Source organism: Bos taurus, chromosome 20 (genome assembly GCF_002263795.3).
Source record: "Bos taurus isolate L1 Dominette 01449 registration number 42190680 breed Hereford chromosome 20, ARS-UCD2.0, whole genome shotgun sequence".
Taxonomy (NCBI): Eukaryota; Metazoa; Chordata; class Mammalia; order Artiodactyla; family Bovidae; genus Bos; species Bos taurus.
In genome coordinates this window covers 71,920,931-71,941,956 of record NC_037347.1, presented here as the reverse complement: position 1 = coordinate 71,941,956, position 21,026 = coordinate 71,920,931, and the positions used below count along the sequence as shown (strand labels likewise).

General features: G+C 57.3%; 2 gene segments (V, D, J or C); both read right to left on the bottom strand.

The window, feature by feature from the left end:
• Positions 1-10,479: 10,479 nt before the first annotated feature.
• LOC101906441 (immunoglobulin heavy constant gamma 1-like) lies at positions 10,480-12,034 on the bottom strand. The segment is given in 2 exon segments: positions 10,480-11,509; positions 11,676-12,034. Coding segments are annotated over 2 exon segments (330 nt in total).
• A 1,175-nt stretch (positions 12,035-13,209) lies between these two features.
• Positions 13,210-15,000, bottom strand: IGCGAMMA (Ig gamma chain C region). The segment is given in 5 exon segments: positions 13,210-13,683; positions 13,766-14,086; positions 14,224-14,262; positions 14,594-14,926; positions 14,991-15,000. Coding segments are annotated over 5 exon segments (1,032 nt in total).
• Positions 15,001-21,026: the final 6,026 nt, after the last annotated feature.

Here is a 21,026-nt window from a genome sequence, read left to right as displayed (position 1 = left end):
TTTAATAAGCCATCCCTTTCTTGACTAGTGTATCTCTCCAGCCATTCAGATTTCTTTTATGCCCTTGAATGGAATTTGTTTTTTTTTCTCCAAAGGCCTGGGACATTCTTTTCCAGGTTATTCTTTGTACTGCTGTTGCTTGTGCTGTCTTTTCTATTGCAGTTTCTAATAGGTTTTGCTGACACGGAAGAACACGACTACTTTTGGTAAATTGGTCTTGCATAGAAATTGTGCTGGTTTTCTTGTTAGTTCTAACAGTTTGCTGATTGTGTTGGCTTTTCCTTGGAAATGATCATATCATCTGCAAATAATACCTATTTCACATCTTTCCTTTCAATTGTAACAGCCCTGTTTCTTTTTCCTTGTCACATTCCATCGGCCAGGACCTCCAATAATCTATTAAATGATCATCTTTCAAACTGTTTTGACATTATAACAGTAAAACTGTATTATAACTGTATTATAACTCTAAAACAGTCCTTGTTTTACATTATAATTTCGTTCATATGCGTACATTATTTATGAAAGAATAGTGAGAGTCTTAGTTGCTCAGTTGTGTCCAACTCTTTGCAGCCCTGTTGGCTGTAGCCTGCCAGGTTCCTCTGTCCGTGGAATTCTCCAGGCAATAATACTGGAGTGGGTTGCCATTTCCTTCTCCAGGGGATCTTCCCCACCCAGGGATTGAACCTGGGTCTCCTGCATTGCAGCTAGCTTCTTTGCTATTTGAGTCACCAGAGAAGCCCACCATTGTTTATATATAACACATATTACGTATATTTATTTATGTAACTGAAACAAAAGTTTCATGAAAATATTTAGTCTTGTTATATACAATGCATAGATTTTTCTCATTTTTTTATTTGTTAGAAAAGGTTTTTTATTAAAGGTTTTTTATTTAAAAACTTTTATTATTAAACCATATAAAGGCTTTTTATTCTTTCTTTATTAAAAAGGTAACTCTCTGATTTGATTTCACAGTCCACAAATAGTCAGGTCACATGTGTGAAAAGCACCGCAACATAGCATGACAGAAGGGACAGGCATACTTGCTTCCTCTCTGTTGCCGCAATGGTCCAGGGGCGAGTGACGAGGATGCAGACAGAACACGAAACCTGGTGCAATGGGTCGGGGACCTGCAGCCTCTATTGGACTGGCATGTAGAGCACTCCGAGTCCAGCTTTTATTCCTAATTGCAGACTGCAAGACTTTCTCAGGTCTCATCTTTCTCAAGACACACGCAGTGTTAATCATGTACTGCTAAATGTCCCGGACGACACTGACATAGTCCAGATCTCCTTGTTTATACCCTAGGCCATTCTCTTCTGGTCTAGTCTCAGGAACAGTTAGCAAGTTCATAGGCAGCGTTCACGCCTGGCGCCGACCCAGTGTTCCAAGGTCCATGTTTTCATGATCCCAGTCATACTCCCTTCTGGGTCTGGCCTTGGGGTTTGAAAGTTAATCATTAATGCAGTTTCTTAATATATGCTGTTTTTCCAGATTCTATTTCTGTGGGATCTCTCAAGGCTGTGAAAGTACATTATTAGGGATTCGCACTACACATCTCCAATCTTGTGGGAATGCCTCTAAAGTTTGTCTGTCAAATGTGTTCCCTATAGCTTTATTCCTTCTTTCCTACATTCTTGTGGGTTAATAAGTACTTCTTAGCATTCCATTCTAATTCCCCTGTCGACTTTTTAGATGAGTCTCTTTGCATTATGGTTTTCATGATTATAATGTGCATCCTGAAGTCACCACGATGAACTTAGGTTAAATATTTTGCTACCTCACATAGGTCATTAGAACTCTGAAACCTTTAGTTTCATTTATGAACTCATCCTTTGTGGTATTATCATGTACATTGCATCCATACATATTAGAACCCCCACAACATACTGTTGGTGATTTTTAAACAATCAATTATCTTTTCAAGAAACTAAGAGACGAAAGATAATTTTTGCACTTGCATATTTACTGTCTCTGCAGCTCCTTTTTCCATCCTGTAGATCTGAGTCTTCAGTTGGTGTCATTTCCTTTTAGCACAAGGTGCTCTGTTAGCCTTTCCTTTACTGCAGGTCTCTTGGAAATGCACTCCCTCAGGCTTTGTGTGTCTGTAAATGTCTATTATATGTTCATACTCACTTTGGGATGATATTTTCTCTGGATATAGAGCTCTGGCAGAAACTCCCCGTTCTACTGTTTCCTGGGCACTGCTTTTCCCTCTGAGAGGCCAGGTGTGATGTGCTCACTGCGCATTTGTGTCAGCTCTCTGACTGCTCTCAAGGCGTCCTCTTTACCTTTGCTTTCATCAGTTTCTGCAATATGCCTCCACATGGTGTATCATATCCTACTTACTGTTAGGAACTGGCTGAGCTTCCTAAATCTGTGAATTGATCTTTTGGCCACATTGGGAACTTTCGGCTTTTATCTCTTCAAAGACTTTTTCTGCCCCATTCTATTTCTCGTCCCTTTCTAGGACTCTGGTTTTACGTATTTCCAAGTGTTTTGTAGTGTCCTGCAGGACATTGAGTCTCTTTTCTTTATTTTCTCCAATATTTTTCTCTGTGTTCTTTGAATTGGATTAAAAACATTTTATTGATATATAAAACACAGATTTAATGTGTATCTATATATTATTTAAAATGTATTTTACATATGTAACACATTAGAATATCTAGAATAAATATAGAATATCTCTATATTGAAATGCAGTTTTCTGACCTTTCTTTTAGCTTCTTCAATCTGCTGTTAAGCTCATCAAGTAACTTAAAAAATTCAGAATTGTAGTTCTAGTTCTAGAATTTTTATTTGGTTCTTGTAAATAGTTTAAAAATTTTCTGTAGAGATTATCTACTCCATTGACAACCTTGTATTTTGACTGTGGGTCACATTTTCTTTTTTCTTTGCACAAGTAGTGATTTTTGAGTGTGTGCTGGGTGTTGCAGATTAAATGTAAGAAAGGCGATGGGTTGTGTGCTCTTCCTCAGACAAGGATTGATTTTCTGTTGGGAGGCAGTTGGCTCCAGTCTGTCTGCTGTGACACCATTCCTGTATCTGGTGGTAGCTCAGGTCGCCTCAGTTCTTCTGACCTCCTGTTGGTGCCTCTCCCAGGCCCTTTGGAGTTTTCCCTACACATGCACAGGGAAGGGGGCAGTTGAGGGTCTGTGCAGAGTGCGCATGCGGCACTTGGGGGTCCCAGGGAAGGGGCAGTTGAGGGTCCGTGCAGAGTGCGCATGCGGCACTTGGGGGGCCCAGGGAAGGGGCAGTTGAGGGTCCGTGCAGAGTGCGCATGCGGCACTTGGGGGCCCCCTTCTGTGGCCCTGTCCTTTTCTGGGCTTGTCCCAGCTTAAGTCCCAGCTGCCCTTGCATGCAGCCCTGCGTCCTGTGATGCGATGCTCATGCCGACTGCAGTTCCTGCTCGTGTCCTAGCTACACCCGGCGCCTGGCCACAGGTACCTTCTCAGACTAACCTTTCAAAGGGTCTCCAGTGTCTTTTGGGCATTCCCCAGTGCCTTCAGATCCTTTTTTAGGTAGTTTTTTTTTTTTCTCCCACGGCTTATAATTATTATTTGCAAAGGGTTAGTCTGGGCCAGGCTGCCCCACCTGTGCTGGAATCAGAACTACTTTCTCTGATGTGGTTTTTCACTTTCATTTCCCTGGTAACCAGCATGTTTCCTTTCAAACGTTTGAGGGCTGTTTGGACATCTTTTGTGAAACATCTGTTTAATTCTCTTTACCACTTCTCTGCCAAACTGATTTTTCTGATTGATTTGCAGGAGCTCTCTCTACATTCTGGATCTGTTTCTGTTGTATATGTTAGTAGGAGAAACTGTGAAAGTCTTGGCAGTGGGTCCAAAGGCTACTTCTTGTATTTTCTGTGGAAAACAAGGTGCTGTCTTGAATGCCCTTCAGGGTTGTCTGATCCTAGAGGGCTCTACGATCTTCACTGTCTTTGAGCTACTTCATAACTCCATAAGCCATGGATAATTGATGGCAATGCAAATTCTCTGTTTTGGAAGGACAATTGTTTCTTCCCTGCCTCTCATTTATAAACTCATTTCTTTTAAAACACTTTATTTATTTAACTTTGGCTGTGCTTGGCCTCTGCTGTTGCGGTGAGCGGGTGCTACTTCCTCGAGGCGGTGCGCAGGCTTCTCGCTGCGGAGGCTTCTCTTGTGCAGCGCAGGCTCTGGGGTGTGTGGGCTTCAGTAGGCGTGGCTCCTGGGCTCCAGAGAGCAGGCTTGATAGTTGTGGCTCCCGGCTTAGTTGTCTGGGGCAGTGGGATCTTCCTGGATCAGGGAGGGAACTTGCATCTCCTGCAGGAGCAGGCGCAGTCTTTACTACTGAGCTGTGAGGAAAGCCCCTCCAGAAGGCATTCATTTGTTTGGCTGTGTTGTTCTTCGTCTTGGCGTGGGGTCTTTCATTGTGGCATGCAGGCTCAGCAGTTGCGGTGTGTGGGCAAAGTTGCCCCATGGCATGTGTGCTCTTAGTTCCCCAGCCAAGGAGCTAACCTGTGTCCCCTGCATTGCAAGGCAGAATCTTAACCCCTGGATCACCAAGCACGTCCCTATGAACTCATTTCTGCACCCTTGATTCAACTGTATGCATGTGACACTTTGAACTCTCCTTTGCACTGGGTGTGGCCCACTAGTGAGTGAGTTGCACTGTGAGGAGTGTCCTTTGCGTGTGTGCTCGTCCTCAGATTGTGTTTCGAAACCTGCTTTTCAGCAGGTCACTGCCATGTTCTCCCACGCGGCCTCACGCAGCCCGAGTCCAGGAAGTCCTGTGGCCTGGAGGGCGGGAGACCAGGCGTTGACAAGCAGACCCAAGGCAGCCACACCATTGCCCTGGGGCTCTGCTTCAGGGAGTGCCCCGGGAAGCTTGCCCTGACCCCGCAGAAGGGGCTGTTTCCCCGCTGTAGGGCCTCCTGCCCCAGCTCCCCATTCATCGCCCTGGTTGTGGCAGCCCTCACATCACTGCTTGTGGGACGACTCACTCGGCACCTGCCTTTGCCCTGCTTTGTCTTTCCTGAGGTCAGAGGCCACGCCTGTGTCATTCATCAGGGACACTCGGTGGCTGGCTTGATGGCAGAGTTGCCCTCTGGTGAGGAGCTGTCCAGCAGATAAACGGACGTACCTGCACAGACCTCCCAGGGCTTCTTTCTCTCTGAAAGCCTCCCGGCTGGATGGATGCCCTCAGGCAGCCTGTCCTGAGGGCAGGAAACTGACCAGGAGGGCCTCCCAGGGTCTCTGTCAGAGGCAGCCTGGACAGTGGAGACAACAGGAGCTTTGGGCTCAGAAGACATAGATGAAGCCCTGGCACCTCCCTCCCGCCAGAGGCAGGGGGTTCCCACGGGCAGGGGCTGCAGGCACTTGCTTTCTTCAGTGGTAAGGTGGTGGCAGTGACCCGGCCTCATGGGGTGTCATGGGCACAAAGGGAGGTGAGGCCCTTGTGAGCGTCAGTCCCATATGCCCACTCAGTGGGCCCATTCACTCCAACACTAGTCTGGGTATTGCTGTGAAGGTATTTTGTACTTGCCTACAACCAAAGGGCTTCGAGTAGAGGAGCTGACCCTCTGCTACGTGGGCAAGCCTCATCCGACCAGTGAAGGATCTGGAAACAGAACTGAGGCTTCCTTGGGGGGAAGGAGTTCTTCCTCAAGACAGCAGCAGGTCTCTCCTGGCTGAGCCTCCAGCCCACTGGCCCGCCCCGCGTGTGTGAGCCCTGCCTGCCAGCCCCGTGCTAGCAGAGAGCCAGCTCTTTGTAAGAAAGCTTGTGGTCTCTGTATGTCGATGTGCGTGTGTCACCTACGTCTGGATCCATCCTACGCTGTATTTACAGCTGTCCCTAGTTGTACATGTATGTACGTGTAGCTGTATTGTATGCATATATGCAGTGCATGCGTCATCTTTGTCCTGTTGGTTCTGTTTCTCTTGACAATAGTCTCTGAAAACTCTGGAACAGTCAGGACTCTGCACACATCAGACGTGTTATTACGTTTATACTCGTTGCTGAGCTCACGTTGCGCAGTGGTGTCTGAGGATGACTGTGTCGCCAGCTCTCACCAGGATGCCATGGTACCAGCCCCAGGTGAACAGGCTGCGGTGTCAGGCCATATTTCTCTTTTGCGGCCGTGTCTCTTCCAGGCTGTCTGGGCTTCTCAGTTCTGGGATCCAGGCCAAAGGAGCAGGTGTTTCTGAAACTTGCCATTGTCAGGGTGGAGGGACGGAGCAGGTGTGGATGCTGCCATGCATGCTCCTGCAGCCGAGGCAAGGCCGGTGGGAGGGGAGCACCGTCGTACTGAGGGACAGAGCCATGGGGGGTGCATGGTGAACCGTGGGGACGGTCACCAGCGTACCCCCAGGATGAGGACACACTCAAGGAGCCTGAAGCCAGCTGCCTGAGAGCTGGTGTGTCAGCCGTGTCCTGTGACTGCGCTGGATTGTCTGTGTCTCTGACGCTGTTGGCTCCTCACCTGGCTTGATTCCCCACCGGGAAGCTCTACAGTCCCCCTTGGCCTCTCCTCTGGCTTGTCCTCTGCAGCCTACATTTGAAGGGAGCCCGGGGGTAGCGGTGGTGGGCACTAACATCCAACCTGAAGCCATGCTAATGCTGTGACCCACACCTCACTTACTGGCCCCTAGCCACAGCCCACAACCGGGCCATTCTGGGTGGGTCTGGGCAGGCCTTGGCCACAGTGACCCCAGCCTGCAGAGCAGTCTGACGAGTCCACAGGGGCAGTGGGCAGATGGGTGTCCATCCTGGCTCCCTCCCTTGTCAGGGGTTCAGACACATCTGGGGATGCCTGTAAGAGCCTCTTGGGGGTGGCCCATCTGCTCTCCCCACCCCTCCCCCACAGGCTGACTGACCCTGTGACTTCGGGCTGCCTGGTGCCCTGGCAACTGCAGTGCCAGGAGCCTGTGGACCAGGACTCCGCAGGAACCTCACTCCCTGGCCTGGCCAGTCCCTGCGCCCGCCCACGCAGGCTGAGCTCATGGTGGGGCTTTGGTAGCAAGTGTGTGGGGTCTCGTGTGCCCACACCCTGACTGTGGTGGGTCCCTCCCCCATCTCAGTAGCCCAAGTGTTGCTCTGCCAACCCAACTGGGTCCTGGGGGTGGGGGCATCTGGCCAGGAGTTTCCTGTCTCAGTGGGTCTGGCTGCTCTGACTGGGCACCACAGACGTGTGGATGGCAGACACGCTCTCACCGTTCTTGGGGCAGGAAGTTCAAGGTCACAGTGCTGGCAGATTCAGTGTTTTGTGGGGGCATCATAGGTGGCATCTCCCTGCTGTGCCCTGACACAGGAGAGCTGAGAGCTCTGGGGGTCCTGACAGGGACTCCAATCCATTTCCCGAGGGCTCCACCATCATGACCACGTCATCTCCCGAAGCCCCACCTCTGAGTGGCATCACATTAGGGCTGAGGGCTTCAACACAGGGATCTCGGGGGAAACATTCAGTCCAATGCACCTCCTCTTTCCCTGTCCCACTCACACTGACCCCTCTATAGCCTGGGCCCCCCAGGGATACCACACCACTGAGGCTATATCAGGTTTCAGAATTCAAATGATTCCCATGGGATAAGGCAGGAGGCTGGGACAGGGGGTCTCATTGTGGAGGGGTGTGTGTGTGTGTGTGTGTATGTGTGTGTAAGATGCATATGGAGGTGTGTGTACATGAGGTGAGACACTGACAGACGTGTGTCAGGACTCCTGTGTGTGTGCTTAGACGCAGATGGAGGTGTGTGTACAGGAGATACACTGACAGATGTGCGTGTGTCAGCGAAGATGGAGGTGTGTGTATAGGAGTTGATACACTGACAGGTGTGTGTGTGTGTGTGTGTGTGTGTATGCAGAGGGAAATGTGTGTACACGTGGTAACACACTGACATTGTGTGTGTGTGTGCGTAGATGCAGATGGAGGTGTGTGTACATGTGGTAACACGCTAATGTTGTGTGTGTGTCTCTGTGTGTAGACTCGGAGGTGTGTGTACACCAGGTGACACACTGAGGGGCGTGTGTGTGTGTGTATGTGTGTAGATGTGTGTGTGTCTCTGTGTGTAGACTCAGATGGAGGTGCGTGCACACCAGGTGGCACAGTGACAGGCGTGAGCCGGGACTCTCTTGGGGTGAGGAGGCAGCTGGAGGCTGACCTCAGGCTCATGTGGGCACAGCTGGAGTGGCTCAAGGGCAGGCACCCCCACTGGGCTTCAGGGGGCATGGGGAATGTGCAGAGGTTGGCATGAGAAACGGAGTATTTCCTGCCACATCAGTGAACGAGCCTGCCGCAGCTGTCAGTGACTGCGTCCCTCCAGCGTGAGCCAGTGGCCCTGAGGGCACTCAGGACTCAGAAGAGCACTTGCCTCCTAGAAGCCCGCAGGCTGCAGCCACTCCCTATGGTGAGTCCTAGGGAACTCAGGATGTGAAGATGCAGGATGCTGGCCCCAGGATAGCTGAGGTGCATATGAAAGGAACCATGTCAGCGAACTCAGACTCTTGTATCTTCAGGTGTACAGAAAAGTGCTAAGTCCCTGAGCTTGGGCTTCTGATTTTATTTAATTAACAGTAACCTTTTGACATTCAGATTGCCTGCCCTTTGTTGCAAACTTCTACATGCTGGCTCCTCCCCTCCCCTCCTCATAGTAGTTCTCTCAGTGTGCTTGAGGTGCTGCCCCCGGGCTTGAAGTCCTAAAAATTCCTGCCCAAGTAAACACAACTCATGACTTTTATGTTGTGAATGCTTTTAAATAGAGGGAAAGTGTGAGGAGGGGTGCTCTGTGGCGTGGCTTTTGAGAGGTCAGCATGGGAGTCCTGGAAGGTGGGGTCAGTTCTCCAGGGGCCCATGGGTAGCCTTGCCAGGGGTTGTGTTCAGCTAGGAGGCCAGAGAGCCAGTGCTTGAGTTGGCTACCCTAGCCTTCCTGATGGCTGGACCAGCTAGCAGCTGTTGATGGTCTTGGGGATGGATGTGACGGGCAGGGCCCAGGGCTGGGCAGGCTGGACAGCTGATAGGATGGTCAGCGTCTTGGTTAGATGGTTACTTACTGAGTGGGAGAAGCAGAGTGTGGGGGACCCCCAAGAGCTGCTGGCAGAGAGGCCTCATGTACATGTGGCCTGGCCGGGTCCCCCAGGGCCAGATGGTTTCCTGGACCATGGTGTCGACCCCATGGCCATCCTGCTGGCCCCCTCCCAGTACCCAGTCTTACGTCTGGTCCTCTGAATGATGTGTGAAGTCCTCTGTCTGTCCCTCTACCCACAGGAGCCTGGATCAGCACCTCCGAGGGCCTTGGGGTGATGCGGTCATGCTGACATGATGGCAGCTCTCTGTCTGGAGCTGGTGTTGCTGGGCCCAGGCCTGGGCTGTCCAGCGGCAGGACCTCCCTTTCCCCCGAAAGGCTTGGGCAAACACTGGCATGCCCCCATGATGACCCAACTCCCCGAAAATGCCCTCCGAAGAGAGCCCAGCACGGCCAGCACCCTCCCAGGCCTGGGCCCCCACTTGGAACTGTCCCTAAGCACGATCCTCCTCTTCCCTCGGGGAGTGTCCAGTCTCCTTGGTCCCTGGTGTCTGTGAGGATAGAGTCCTGACTACATCCTGCACCCAGGCCGGCTGACGGACACAGCGGCCTCATCTCATGCAAGCGGCCACCCTTCCTGGTCCCTCTCTGGCGCCCTGGGCCCCTCCTGCTTTTCCTGTGGCACAGCCATCACCTCTGTGCAGCCAGGCTGAGCACGGTGTCCCCAGCGCCCTCTGAGGTCCTTCTCACTGACTGTGTCCTGAGCACTGAACCAGGTCAGGGGTTTGACACCCCTCCCCCAGCTGCCCCTCCTGGCCCGCCTTCACTGGTGTCCCCTCCTGCTCTGGGTTTCTGGCATCAACCCGCCTGTTTGGGACAGAATTGTGACCCCCAAATTCAAGTCTTGCAGCCCTGACCCCCAGACCTCAAGCATCACTGCTTCTGGAGGTGGCGTCTCTGAAGAGGTGATGAGGGTGAACTGGGGTCCCAGGGTGGGCCCTCGTCCAGTCTGACTGGAGACCCTCTAAGAGGAGGTGAGGACAGAGACAGGCACAGAGGGGTGCCCCCGTGAGGACACGGCGTCTGCACCCCATGGAGACAGGCCTCAGCAGGAGCCGGCCCTGTGCTCCTGGATCCGGGGTCCCAGGCTCCAGGGGTGAGCGGCGCCGCCCGTGGTCCAGCCGCCCGCGGTGTTTGTTACAGCCTCCTGTGCTGACCACCCAGCACGGGGTGCTTGTCTGTGGCTCCCCTGGCTTCAGGCTGGCCTCTGCCTGGGAGGCGGAGTGGAGCCCTAGGGGTGGGTAGCAGGTGGGAGTCAGGCACCCATGGGTCAGGTAGGGATGGGACCAGGGACCCTAAGTGCAGGTGGGGGGGGGGCAGGAAGCTCAGGGGCCAGTGGGGGTGGGGCAGCCAGGCTGTGGACTCCTCAAAGGGAGAAGGTGTGTCAACATACGGAGACTGGCCAGTGAGCTAGGTGAAGTAAAGATGCTTTATTGTCATTAAAGAGATAAAGAGACAGCAAAGAGAAAGAACAGGCCCCCACATTAGGCAGAAGAAGCTTCCCAAGCTCTGAGACTGTGGTCCTTCCTTCCAGTCTTAGGGGCAGCGCCTCCCATCCAGAGACGCCCATGCACGTTTCTGCAACGACGGGAGAGTCTGTACTGTGAGGCGAGGTGGGGCCCCGGGGCCTGGGGCTGGGCCTCTGTGGGTCTCTGGTCTCGCCTCTCACCCCTGCCCTCGGTGCAGGCCGAGCTCCTGCGGGACGTGTCAGGCTGTTGGCCGCCAGATGGACTGGCTGCCCTGCCGTTCTGTATTCTGGGAGCCTCTCCAGCTCTGTCCACTGGGAACCGATCACCAAGCTCGTGTCCAGGCGGTCCGTCTGGCTGGACGTCACCCCTTCCTCCACCAGGGCTCCTGCAGCAGCCGTGGGCCCAGGCCTGCTCACAGCAGCGTCCTCGGTGGAGGTGGCCTGAGTAACTGTTAGTGGTCCTCCCAGGAACTTGGACAGCAGGACAGCTATTCCCAAGGATCTGAAACAGGGGCCTCCTCCAGGGACCTTGGGTCTGGATCCCAGCCTGGACAAGATGCGGGTGCCCTTTGCAGACAGCCCTGGACCCGTGCATTCTTGGTAGGGCATGTGGCTGCAGTGGTGTCTTGCAGGCTGTGCGGAGGCCCTTGGCGTCCATCAGCTCAGGTTGGGAAATCACCTGCTGTCCACTTGGGTCTTTGACGGGGGCTGGGGCAGACAGTGGTGGCCACAATGCCAGAGTTCTGAGGTACGGGCCAAGAAGGGCATGAGCTCAAGGATTAGTGAGTTCATAAGGCAATGGGACAGACCTGGCCCAGGCTGAGAGTCACGAGTGGACAGGTGTGGTCCAGTCGGGTCTGAGGTGGTCCGGGTGTGGCCCACAGGAGCTCTAGGCGCCCTGTCCGATCATGTTTCTGTAGTTGGGAGTGATCGACTGCTTCAGCTCCACCACGGATGAGAGGATCCACTTCACCTGCCGGGGAGAGTGGGGTGAGTGCAGCCTGAATCTCACCGGGCTGCTCCCAGGGACAGGGAGTGGACAGCGAGTGGACAGTGAGGGACAGTCAATGGTTGATGAGGGGCTCTGAGGGGATCCTGGGGACAGAGGGGGCCCGAGGGACAGCAGGGTGGCCTCCCACCTTGAAGAGGGTCACGGTGGCGCTGTAGCAGACGCTGAGCAGAAAGAGTGTGATGAAGATGGAGATAGTCGTCCAGAGCCCGTCCAGCTCCCCGTCCTGGGCGTCCGCACAGATCTCCTCCTCCAGCAGCAGGTCTGCACAGGGAGGGGTGGTCAGTGCTGTGTCTGCCCACGGGGGGCTGGGCAGGGTCACTGGGGTAGGGCAGGGCTCCCTCTGGGTGGGGGGAAGGTGGCGTGATCTCCCCATGGGCCAGGCAGGGGTCACCTGAGGTCAGTCTCTGGGGCCCAGCCCCAGCCCCAACCCCTCCAGCCCTGGCCACTGCCTGGGCCTGGCCTGTGGTGTCCTGCTCCCATCCTGAGCTGTGCCCTGAGCTGGGGCCCTGACCCCACCTCCCCGCAGGACAGAAGCTCAGTTCCGGGCCTCCTCTGCCCTAGGGGCCAGGCCTGGAGCCAGGAGGGTCAGGAGAGCACACGTTCCTGGGCCCTGCCCCCAGGGAGGGAGGGCTGACAGCACCGGGCCTGAGGGGTGCTGTGCCCGAGGGGTGAGGGTGTTGGGACGAGGGGCTGAGTGGGGATCTAAGCCTGCTAGGGAGGGGCGTGGGTGCCCCAGGGGAGGCGAGGGACAGATGTCTGACCTGGTCAGTGTGCTCAGTGTGGGAAAGGGCCACTGAGCAGCCCATGGGCGCTGGAGGGTGGGGCCCAGCTGGTGTCCACAGGGAGGGCTCAGAAGACCCAGCTCTGGTCTGGGCCCGTGGGGTCACCCCATGGGTCCCCGAGTGCGAGACCTGAGTGTGTGCAGGCATGTGGGTGTGTCCGGGGGTGAAGTGTGCTCATGTGAGGGTGGACACCTGAGTCCGTGTGGAGGAGGCTTGGTGTGGGCTGTCTCGTGTGCGTGCGGGGCTGGGGCTTGTTGTCTGTGGTCTGGGCTCCGTGTCCACAGGGAGCAGCTAGGTCCCTGCCCTGGACATTCAGGGCTCCCGGCCTGGACCCCTTTCAGGCACAGGGATGACCTCCCCACGGGTGCACAGGCTTGGCCCCGGGCAGGGAGAGCTGGGCAGAGCCTTCTGGCCGAGGGAGGGCGAGGCCTGACCTTGGGAGCCTGAGGGTGAAGCAGGGCCACCCCCCGGCCACGCGTGGCTCCAGGCAGGCCCAGAGTGGACACAAGGACTCTGGACACCCAGGGACAGGGGCCTGGGGACAAGGATGTGGCCCTGCCCCACAGTGTGGGCTGGAGCAGAGGCGGGAAGCATTGGGCCTCAATCCCTGAGGGTCTCGGGGGCTTCCCCCGTTCCTGTCCAGAGTGTGGCCCTACAGGTGGTGGCTGGAGGGGGCCGTGGAGGTGCGCCTCTGGCCAAGCCCCTCTGTGGCCTCGGGCAGTGCTCAGGTGGCCTGCTGGACCCACTCACTGTGTGTCTGGCCCGGAGTGGGGTCAGCTCCCCCACAGATGCTGAACAAAGTGGCCCAGAGTCGGCTCAGCCCACCCCCGCAGGCCTGGCGGCCACCAGGGCTCTGCCTCGGAAAGAACCAGCACAGCGTTGCAGGGTCCCAGGGCGGCCTGGGTGCTTTATTCACGGCGGCCCAGGAGGAATGCACACAGGGAGGGGCTAGGGCGTCCTGGCTGGACCTGGAGCCCGGGGAGGGTGGGCTGGGTGAGGGCTTGCTGGTGCAGGGACGTGAGGCTCATTTACCCGCAGACTTAGAGGTGGACTTCTGCGTGTAGTGATTGTGCAGGGCCTCGTGCATCACCACACACGTGTAGGTGTCTCCTTCCTGCCAGCTGTTCCTGTCCACCCTGAGCTTGCTGTACAGGAAGTAGGAGCGGTCGGTGTCCAGCTGGGGCGGGGTCGTGCGGTACTTGTCCTCCGACTCAGTCTGCCGGTTTCTCTGCCACTCCACGGCTACATCTTCTGGGTAGAAGCCGGTGACCATGCAGGTGACGCTGAGCGTGCTTTTGCTGAGCTCTTCCTTGGGTGGGTCCAGGACATACACCTGCGGCTCCCGGGCCGGCCCTGTGGGGACAGGAAGGCTGTTAGCACAGCGGTCACTCTGATTGGCCCACGGGGCCCTCCCGGTGCCGTCCACCTGGCCCACCTTTGCTCCTGGAGATGATCCTCACGATGGGGGCCGAGAGGCCTTTGTTGTTGACCTTGCACTTGAACTCCTTTCCTCCAGTCCAGTCCTGGTGCTGGATGGGCAGGGCGCTGACCACGCGGTACGTGCTGTTGAACTGCTCCTCTCTCGGCTTCGTCCTGGCCGTGTGCACCTCCACGTCGTCCACGAACCAGGAGAACTGCACCTCGGGGTTATCGTGGCCCACGTTCACCACCACACACGTGACCTCGGGCGTTCCTGTGATCATCAGGGTGTCTTTGGGTTTCGGTGGGAAGATGAAGACAGATGGTTCCCTCACGCCTGATGGCAGAGACATGGCAGGAGATTAGTATCGGGGTCTCACTCATCTAAGGCAGCCATCCCCCTCCACCCGCACACCCTGAGTCCTCCTGGTGCTGTTCACATCCGCTGGATGGAGAAAAGGTTTCCCGACTTACAAGGCTGGTTATGACACTTGGAGCAGTCAATGGAGACCCCTGCAGAGAGAGCAGACTGGGGGTTACCAGGGGCAGGAAGCCACGGGCTGGGCTTAGGGCAGGGACGGGTTTTAGCAGGTCTGAGCCCAGGGCCCGTCTCTGTGGGTCCAGGCGTGTGGATGTCGACCCACCTGCGGCCACCCTGGACCTGGCGGAAACTCCAGACAACCCCCTCCCCAAGCCTGCAAGACTGTCAGGAGAGAGACAGACAGGGCCTCCCCTGACACACTGGGCCTGGTTCACAGCACCCCCGGGGGTGGGGCCCCTGCAGGCAGTGGGGCTGACCCTGGTCTCCTGGAGTGGACACCCTCCCCGGGGACCATCTTCTCACCAACAGCCTTGTCCACCTTGGTGCTGCTGGCCGGGTGGGCTACGTTGCAGGTGAAGGTCTGTCCTGAGGTGCTGGCGGGCACGGTCACCATGCTGCTGAGAGAGTAGAGCCCGGAGGACTGAAGGACGGCCGGGAAGGTGTGCACGCCGCTCTTCAGGGCACCCGAGTTCCAGGTCACGGTCACCGGCTCGGGCATGTAGCTGGAGACCAGGCAGCCCAGGGTCACGGTGGAGCTGGATGTGTCTCCGCAGCGGGATGCCAGAGGGTAGACTTTCGGGGCTGTGGTGGAGGCTGTGAAAGAGGAGGCTGGGTGAATGCGGGGTCCAGCAGGACCTCAGGAGCCCAGGCCTGGGGCACCTCCGAGCCCAGCCACCACCTGCTTCCAGGGTCTGATGACCGGCCGGCATGGTGGCCACCCGGCTCTCTGTACTGCAGTTGGGGTGTCTGGACACAGCTTGGGTCGGTGAGTGTGGCCTCCTGGATCAGAGCCCAGGGCCCCTTCCCTCCTGTGGGCGCCTGGCCCTTCCTTTGGCCCCTGTTCCCTCAGCCTGGAGGAGCCTGTCCCCCTCGCCCTGCTCTGCCCCCGGCCCCCGTCCGGCCTGGCCTCAGCCCTGCAGGCCCGTGACTTCCGGGCCAGCTCTGCGCACAGGTGCTCTGGGCTCACATCCTGCCCCGGTCCTGGACCCTGTCCCTGAGGTCTCCTCCTTGATTGTCCCCTTCCAACCCTGGTTCAACCAGGCTCCCAAAGGTGTGTCTCTGGCCCCGTCCCTCACCTGGTTCCCCTGATTGGCCCTCGGCCCCTGCTCCACGCTCCTGGCCGCCCGGCTCCTCCTCACCAGACCGTCTAGGCCCTGACCTTCCTGGGCGCACCCTGCACTCAGCACCGTGGGGGCCTTGCTTGGGCCCTGCCTGCACCTCCAGCACCGGGCGGCTCCACGGGCCGCAGCTCGTCTAACCGGGCTGTCCCCAGACCCTGCTCAGCTCCGTGGGCCTGCAGCCTCATCTGAGACCTCGAGGAAGAGCCTGGTCAGCCCCCCGGGCCCTGCCCGTCTGAGACCTCGAGGAACAGCCTCATGTACTCCAGCCTTGTCCTCTGTCCTGGCAGCTGCCCCTTGCCTTGGCCGACCCCCATCCATCCTGAGTCCCCAGAGATGGCTGCAACACGATGGGAACCCCGGGCCTATGAATGGAGGCCGCCTGCTCTCATCGGGAAGGCCTCCCACTTCAGGCCAGAGCATCCTTCATTTTCCTCTGCACGTGGCCTTGCTGTCCCCGACCCTCCACCAAAAGGGCGCCCTTTAGCTCAGACCCTCTGCCTCCGACCTCAGCACTAGCTGGCCAGCTGCTCGTTCCCAGAGCCCGGTTCACCTGTGCAATCTCCACCTTGTCCCCTGAGACACCCCAGAGAGTCCCCTGCCCTCCCTGCAGCTTTCACCCTCACAATCCACACCTGCTCCCCCAAAACTTTGGGGTTGCCCCTTGTCCTTTCAGCCCCCTGCTCACCCTCAGAGCTCTATGTGCTCCCCTAAAGCTCTTGAGGTACCCCTTGCCCTCCCAGCCCCCTGCTCACCCTAACAAGCTGTACCTGCTCCCCCAAACACCAGGGGCACACCAAGTCTTCCAAAGCCTGCTCACCCATAAGCTGTACCTGCTCCCCCAACTCACCAGGGCTCCCCCTGTCCTCCCAGCCCCTGCTCACCCTCACAGGCTGTACCTGCTTCCCCAAACACCACGGACACCCCCTGTCCTCCCAGCCCCTGCTCACCCTACAGGCTGTACCTGCTCCCTCAAACACCAGGGGCTCCCACTGTCCTCCCAGCCCCTGCTCACCCTCATAACCTGTACCTGCTCCCCTAAAGCTCTTGAGGTACCCGCTGCCCTCCCAGCCCCCTGCTAACCCTCTCAAGCTGTACCTGCTCCCCCAAACACCAGGGACACCCCTTGTCCTCCCAGCCCCTGCTCACCCGAACAGGCTGTACCTGCTCTCCCAAACTCCAGGGGCTCCCCCTGTCTTCCCAGACCCAGCTCACCCTCACAGGCTGTACCTGCTCCCCCAAACACCACGGACACCCCCTGTCCTCCCAGCCCCTGCTCACCCTCACAGGCTGTACCTGCTCTCCCAAACACCAGGGGCTCCCACTGTCCTCCCAGCCCCTGCTCACCCTCATAACCTGTACCTGCTCCCCTAAAGCTCTTGAGGTACACCCTGCCCTCCCAGCCCCCTGCTAACCCTCTCAAGCTGTACCTGCTCCCCCAAACACCAGGGACACCCCTTGTCCTCCCAGCCCCTGCTCACCCGAACAGGCTGTACCTGCTCCCTCAAACACCAGGGGCTCCCACTGTCCTCCCAGCCCCTGCTCACCCTCATAACCTGTACCTGCTCCCCTAAAGCTCTTGAGGTACCCGCTGCCCTCCCAGCCCCCTGCTAACCCTCTCAAGCTGTACCTGCTCCCCCAAACACCAGGGACACCCCTTGTCCTCCCAGCCCCTGCTCACCCGAACAGGCTGTACCTGCTCTCCCAAACTCCAGGGGCTCCCCCTGTCTTCCCAGACCCAGCTCACCCTCACAGGCTGTACCTGCTCCCCCAAACACCACGGACACCCCCTGTCCTCCCAGCCCCTGCTCACCCTCACAGGCTGTACCTGCTCTCCCAAACACCAGGGGCTCCCACTGTCCTCCCAGCCCCTGCTCACCCTCATAACCTGTACCTGCTCCCCTAAAGCTCTTGAGGTACACCCTGCCCTCCCAGCCCCCTGCTAACCCTCTCAAGCTGTACCTGCTCCCCCAAACACCAGGGACACCCCTTGTCCTCCCAGCCCCTGCTCACCCGAACAGGCTGTACCTGCTCCCCCAAACACCAGGGGCTCCCACTGTCCTCCCAGCCCCTGCTCACCCTCATAACCTGTACCTGCTCCCCTAAAGCTCTTGAGGTACCCCCTGCCCTCCCAGCCCCCTGCTAACCCTCTCAAGCTGTACCTGCTCCCCCAAACACCAGGGACACCCCTTGTCCTCCCAGCCCCTGCTCACCCGAACAGGCTGTACCTGCTCTCCCAAACACCAGGGGCTCCCCCTGTCTTCCCAGACCCAGCTCACCCTCACAAGCTGTACCTGCTCCCCCAAAGCAACAGGGGCTCCCCCTGTCCTCCCAGGCCCTGCTCACCCATAAGCTGTGCCTTCTACCCCAAACACCAGGGACACTCCCTGTCCTCCCAGCCCCTGCTCACCCTCATGACCTGCACCTGTTCCCCCAAAGCACCAAGGGCTCCCCCTGTCCTCCCAGCCCCCTGCTCACCAACAAGCTGTACCTGCTTCCCCATATCTCCAGGGGCCCCCCTGCCCTCCCAGCCCCTGCTCACCTGCAGCCTCGCTGCACCCTGTCCCTTGGGCTGCCACCTCAGGCTCCCCTGCCTCTCTGGCCCCTCCAGGAACCCTCACCCCTGCCCAGCTCCACTCCTCACCCCTTTATTTCCTAGGCTCAGCTCTCGTCCCTGGACTTGCCAGGTGTCCACGTGGCCTACGGGCTGCTCTCCCCTGGAGGAGCTCTGTCCACCCGGGCCCCTCCTGGTGGAGGTCCTGGCCCTTTCTCTCCACTCTTCTCTGTCCCTCCACCTATGCCCTCCTGTGGCTCCTTGCTGCCTCCACTTTTCGGGTCACGTGCCCTCTCTCCAGCTCCCGGTGCTGGTCCTCAGGCCCTGGGCTCTGGTCAGTCCCCTGCGTTCTGGGGAGCTGCGGGCTCAGCCCTGTGCTGCCCGCTGTGGACATGGAGCCTGTCCGGCCCTGCAGCCCTGCCCCTCGGCTCTGCCTCTGCACTCGGCTCCAGCCCAGTCGGGACCCACAGTCCCTGCACGTGGCCCTGCCCTGAGACCTGTGCCGGCTCCACCGGCCTGTCCAGGAGCCGTCACTGCCCTGGGGTCCTCTCCCTTCCCTGCTCCTCACATCAGACCCTCCTTCTGTCCTGGCTGGTCCTCATGCCTGCCCAGCCCGGGCCTCCAGAGCCCCTGGTCATGCACAGCCCTCCCCTCCCGTCTCCAGCCTGTCCTGCTCCTCGACGGCCCACAGCCCCCCGAGCTCCCCAGCCCTGGGCAGCAGCACTCTCGGTGCTGTGCGCCCTTCCCGGGTTCCGTCCCCACTCTCGTCCGGCACCGTGACCGGGGGCAGCTGCCTCCCCCGGCCCGCTTGGCTGCTCCAGCCTCTCTGGGGATCCTGAGGCCGGTCTCCCTCCAGGGCTCTCATTCCTGTCCCTGTGTGCTCATCCTCGGGGTCCCCACTCACCCATAGTGGGGGCTGTGGAGGGGGCTCCCCTGCAGCTTGGGGCTCTGGGCCCCTTCCCTGCTCTGGCCCCAGACACATGTGGCTCCTGGGATCTGTGCGCTGTGTCTGCAGCCCTGCTCCCTAGCACTTGGTCACCAGTCCCCTGATGTGTGAACTCCCTGCCCACAAGTCTCCAAACACTAAGAAGTGGATTGAAACCTGGTGGCACAACTTGCTTCCTGAAGTTCCCTTTTCTTCTGGGTGGTTTCTGCCTCAGAAGGCCTGGGGGAGTCCAGATGCAGCTGAGTTGCGTCTTGTGGGTGAGTGGGGTGGTTTGAGCAGTGCCCTGGGACCCAAGGGAGGAGTGGGAACCCCAGCCGTCACGGCTTTCCACCTTCCGCTGGGATTATGCCTGGTTGAACCACAGCCCAGGGTCTGGGCCCTTGCTTCTGCCCTCTGGGCCTCCCAGCCCTGGTGGGTTCCTCTGCAGCCCTGGAGAGCGTGTCATTCCCAGTGTGCGGCCCAGCCTCGGGCCGTGTCTGGTCCTCCAGCCCGGATGGGCTTCCCTCTAGACCACTGTTTCGTCTGGGTCCTGACTCTTCCCACCTCCTCCCCCTGCCTTCTTCTATGGCCCTGATATCTGACAGAGGCCGGAACAGCATCTACGGTCAGAGGGCAGCTGTTCTCCTGGCCATAGCTGTTGCCGTTGGCAGTTATGGTGGTCACTGGGGCCCAAAGTGACGGTCCAGCTGAGAGACATGGTGCAGCCCCTCCACGGCTGGTTGGGGCACAGTGACCTCCCCGTGTGTGGATGACAGGGGCCCCCTGCTTCTAGTGTCTTGAAATGCTGTAGGGCACCCTAGACCCCATGTGCACTCTGGCTGTCCCATAGATAGAGCAGTAGGCCTGGGATTGGGAGACACTATAGCCCCACCCCAGAAGTGATGTGGGTGGAGGTCTTTTCCTTAGAGAGACAACAGGGAGCAGTCCTGAAGCAGGAGTTTAGTTCCCTGCCCTTGTATTGGACCTGCATGCTGCTGCTAAGTCGCTTCAGTCGTGTCTGACTCTGTGCGACCCCAGAGACGGTAGCCCACCAGGCTCCCCCATCCCTGGGATTCTCCAGGCAAGAACACTGGAGTTGGTCGCCATTTCCTTCTCCAATGCATGAAAATGAAAAGTGAAAGTGAAGTCACTCAGTCGTGTCCGACTCTTAGCGACCCCATGGACTGCGGCCTTCCAGGCTCCTCTGTCCATGGGACTTTCCAGGCAAGAGTACTGGAGTGGCGTGCCACTGCCTTCTCCGATTGGACCTGCATAGCCTGGATGAAATCCCGGACTCCTAGCAGCTAGAGCACCAGAGGCTGGAGACTAGAAGGAAGGATCGCCTGGCTCTTGCCTCATTTGAAAACACGAATGTTCCAAGGAGGCAAACACTGTAAATACAGGTGTGAAGTTTATGATTAAAGACACAGCACAACATGTGGAAAGCACACAGAGAAGAGGTTCATTTATTCAAGACAGAGCAAGGCAGAGATACCAGCCTGGAAAGAAAGGGTGTGGGCATCCTCCCTAACGGGGAGGAGTGCAGTGAAGAGGTTGCTAACTCATGTGCATGTTGACTCCTGTGTATGTAGACTCATGTGTATGTAAACTCACATGTATGTTGACTCGTGTATGTATACACACATGTGTGTTGAATCACGTGTATGTTGACTCATGTCTGTGTTGACTCGTGTGTGTTGACTCATGTCTATAGGGCAGTTCTTCTGGGTTTTGTTCTCTTCTGGCCGATTATCTCACCTCTTTCCCCACATTTGACCTGTCCTTGGGCCCTGCCCTCATGCGTGTGGATCTTTTTACCAAGAAAGATTTCAGTGCATGGGTAACAGGAGGTTTGATAACATTTATTATGGGGTGGCGCCCTCCCTTTATGACCCTCAAGGAGGCTTACTGCACAAATACAGTTGGGGAGGCTTCCCTGTCTGATAGATGGGGTCCTCTTGTCTCTATCCCAGCTGAGCTCAGCTCCTGCCACTAGCTTTGTCTTTGGAGTGTCAGGGAATCACTTACTGTGCTTGGCAAACTCCACCTGCTCAGCCTTGGGGCTCTTCTTTCTACTACCTCAAATCCCTCTGAGAGATGAGAACCCCAAGAAATGTTTATTTGGAAGATGAAGGGTGA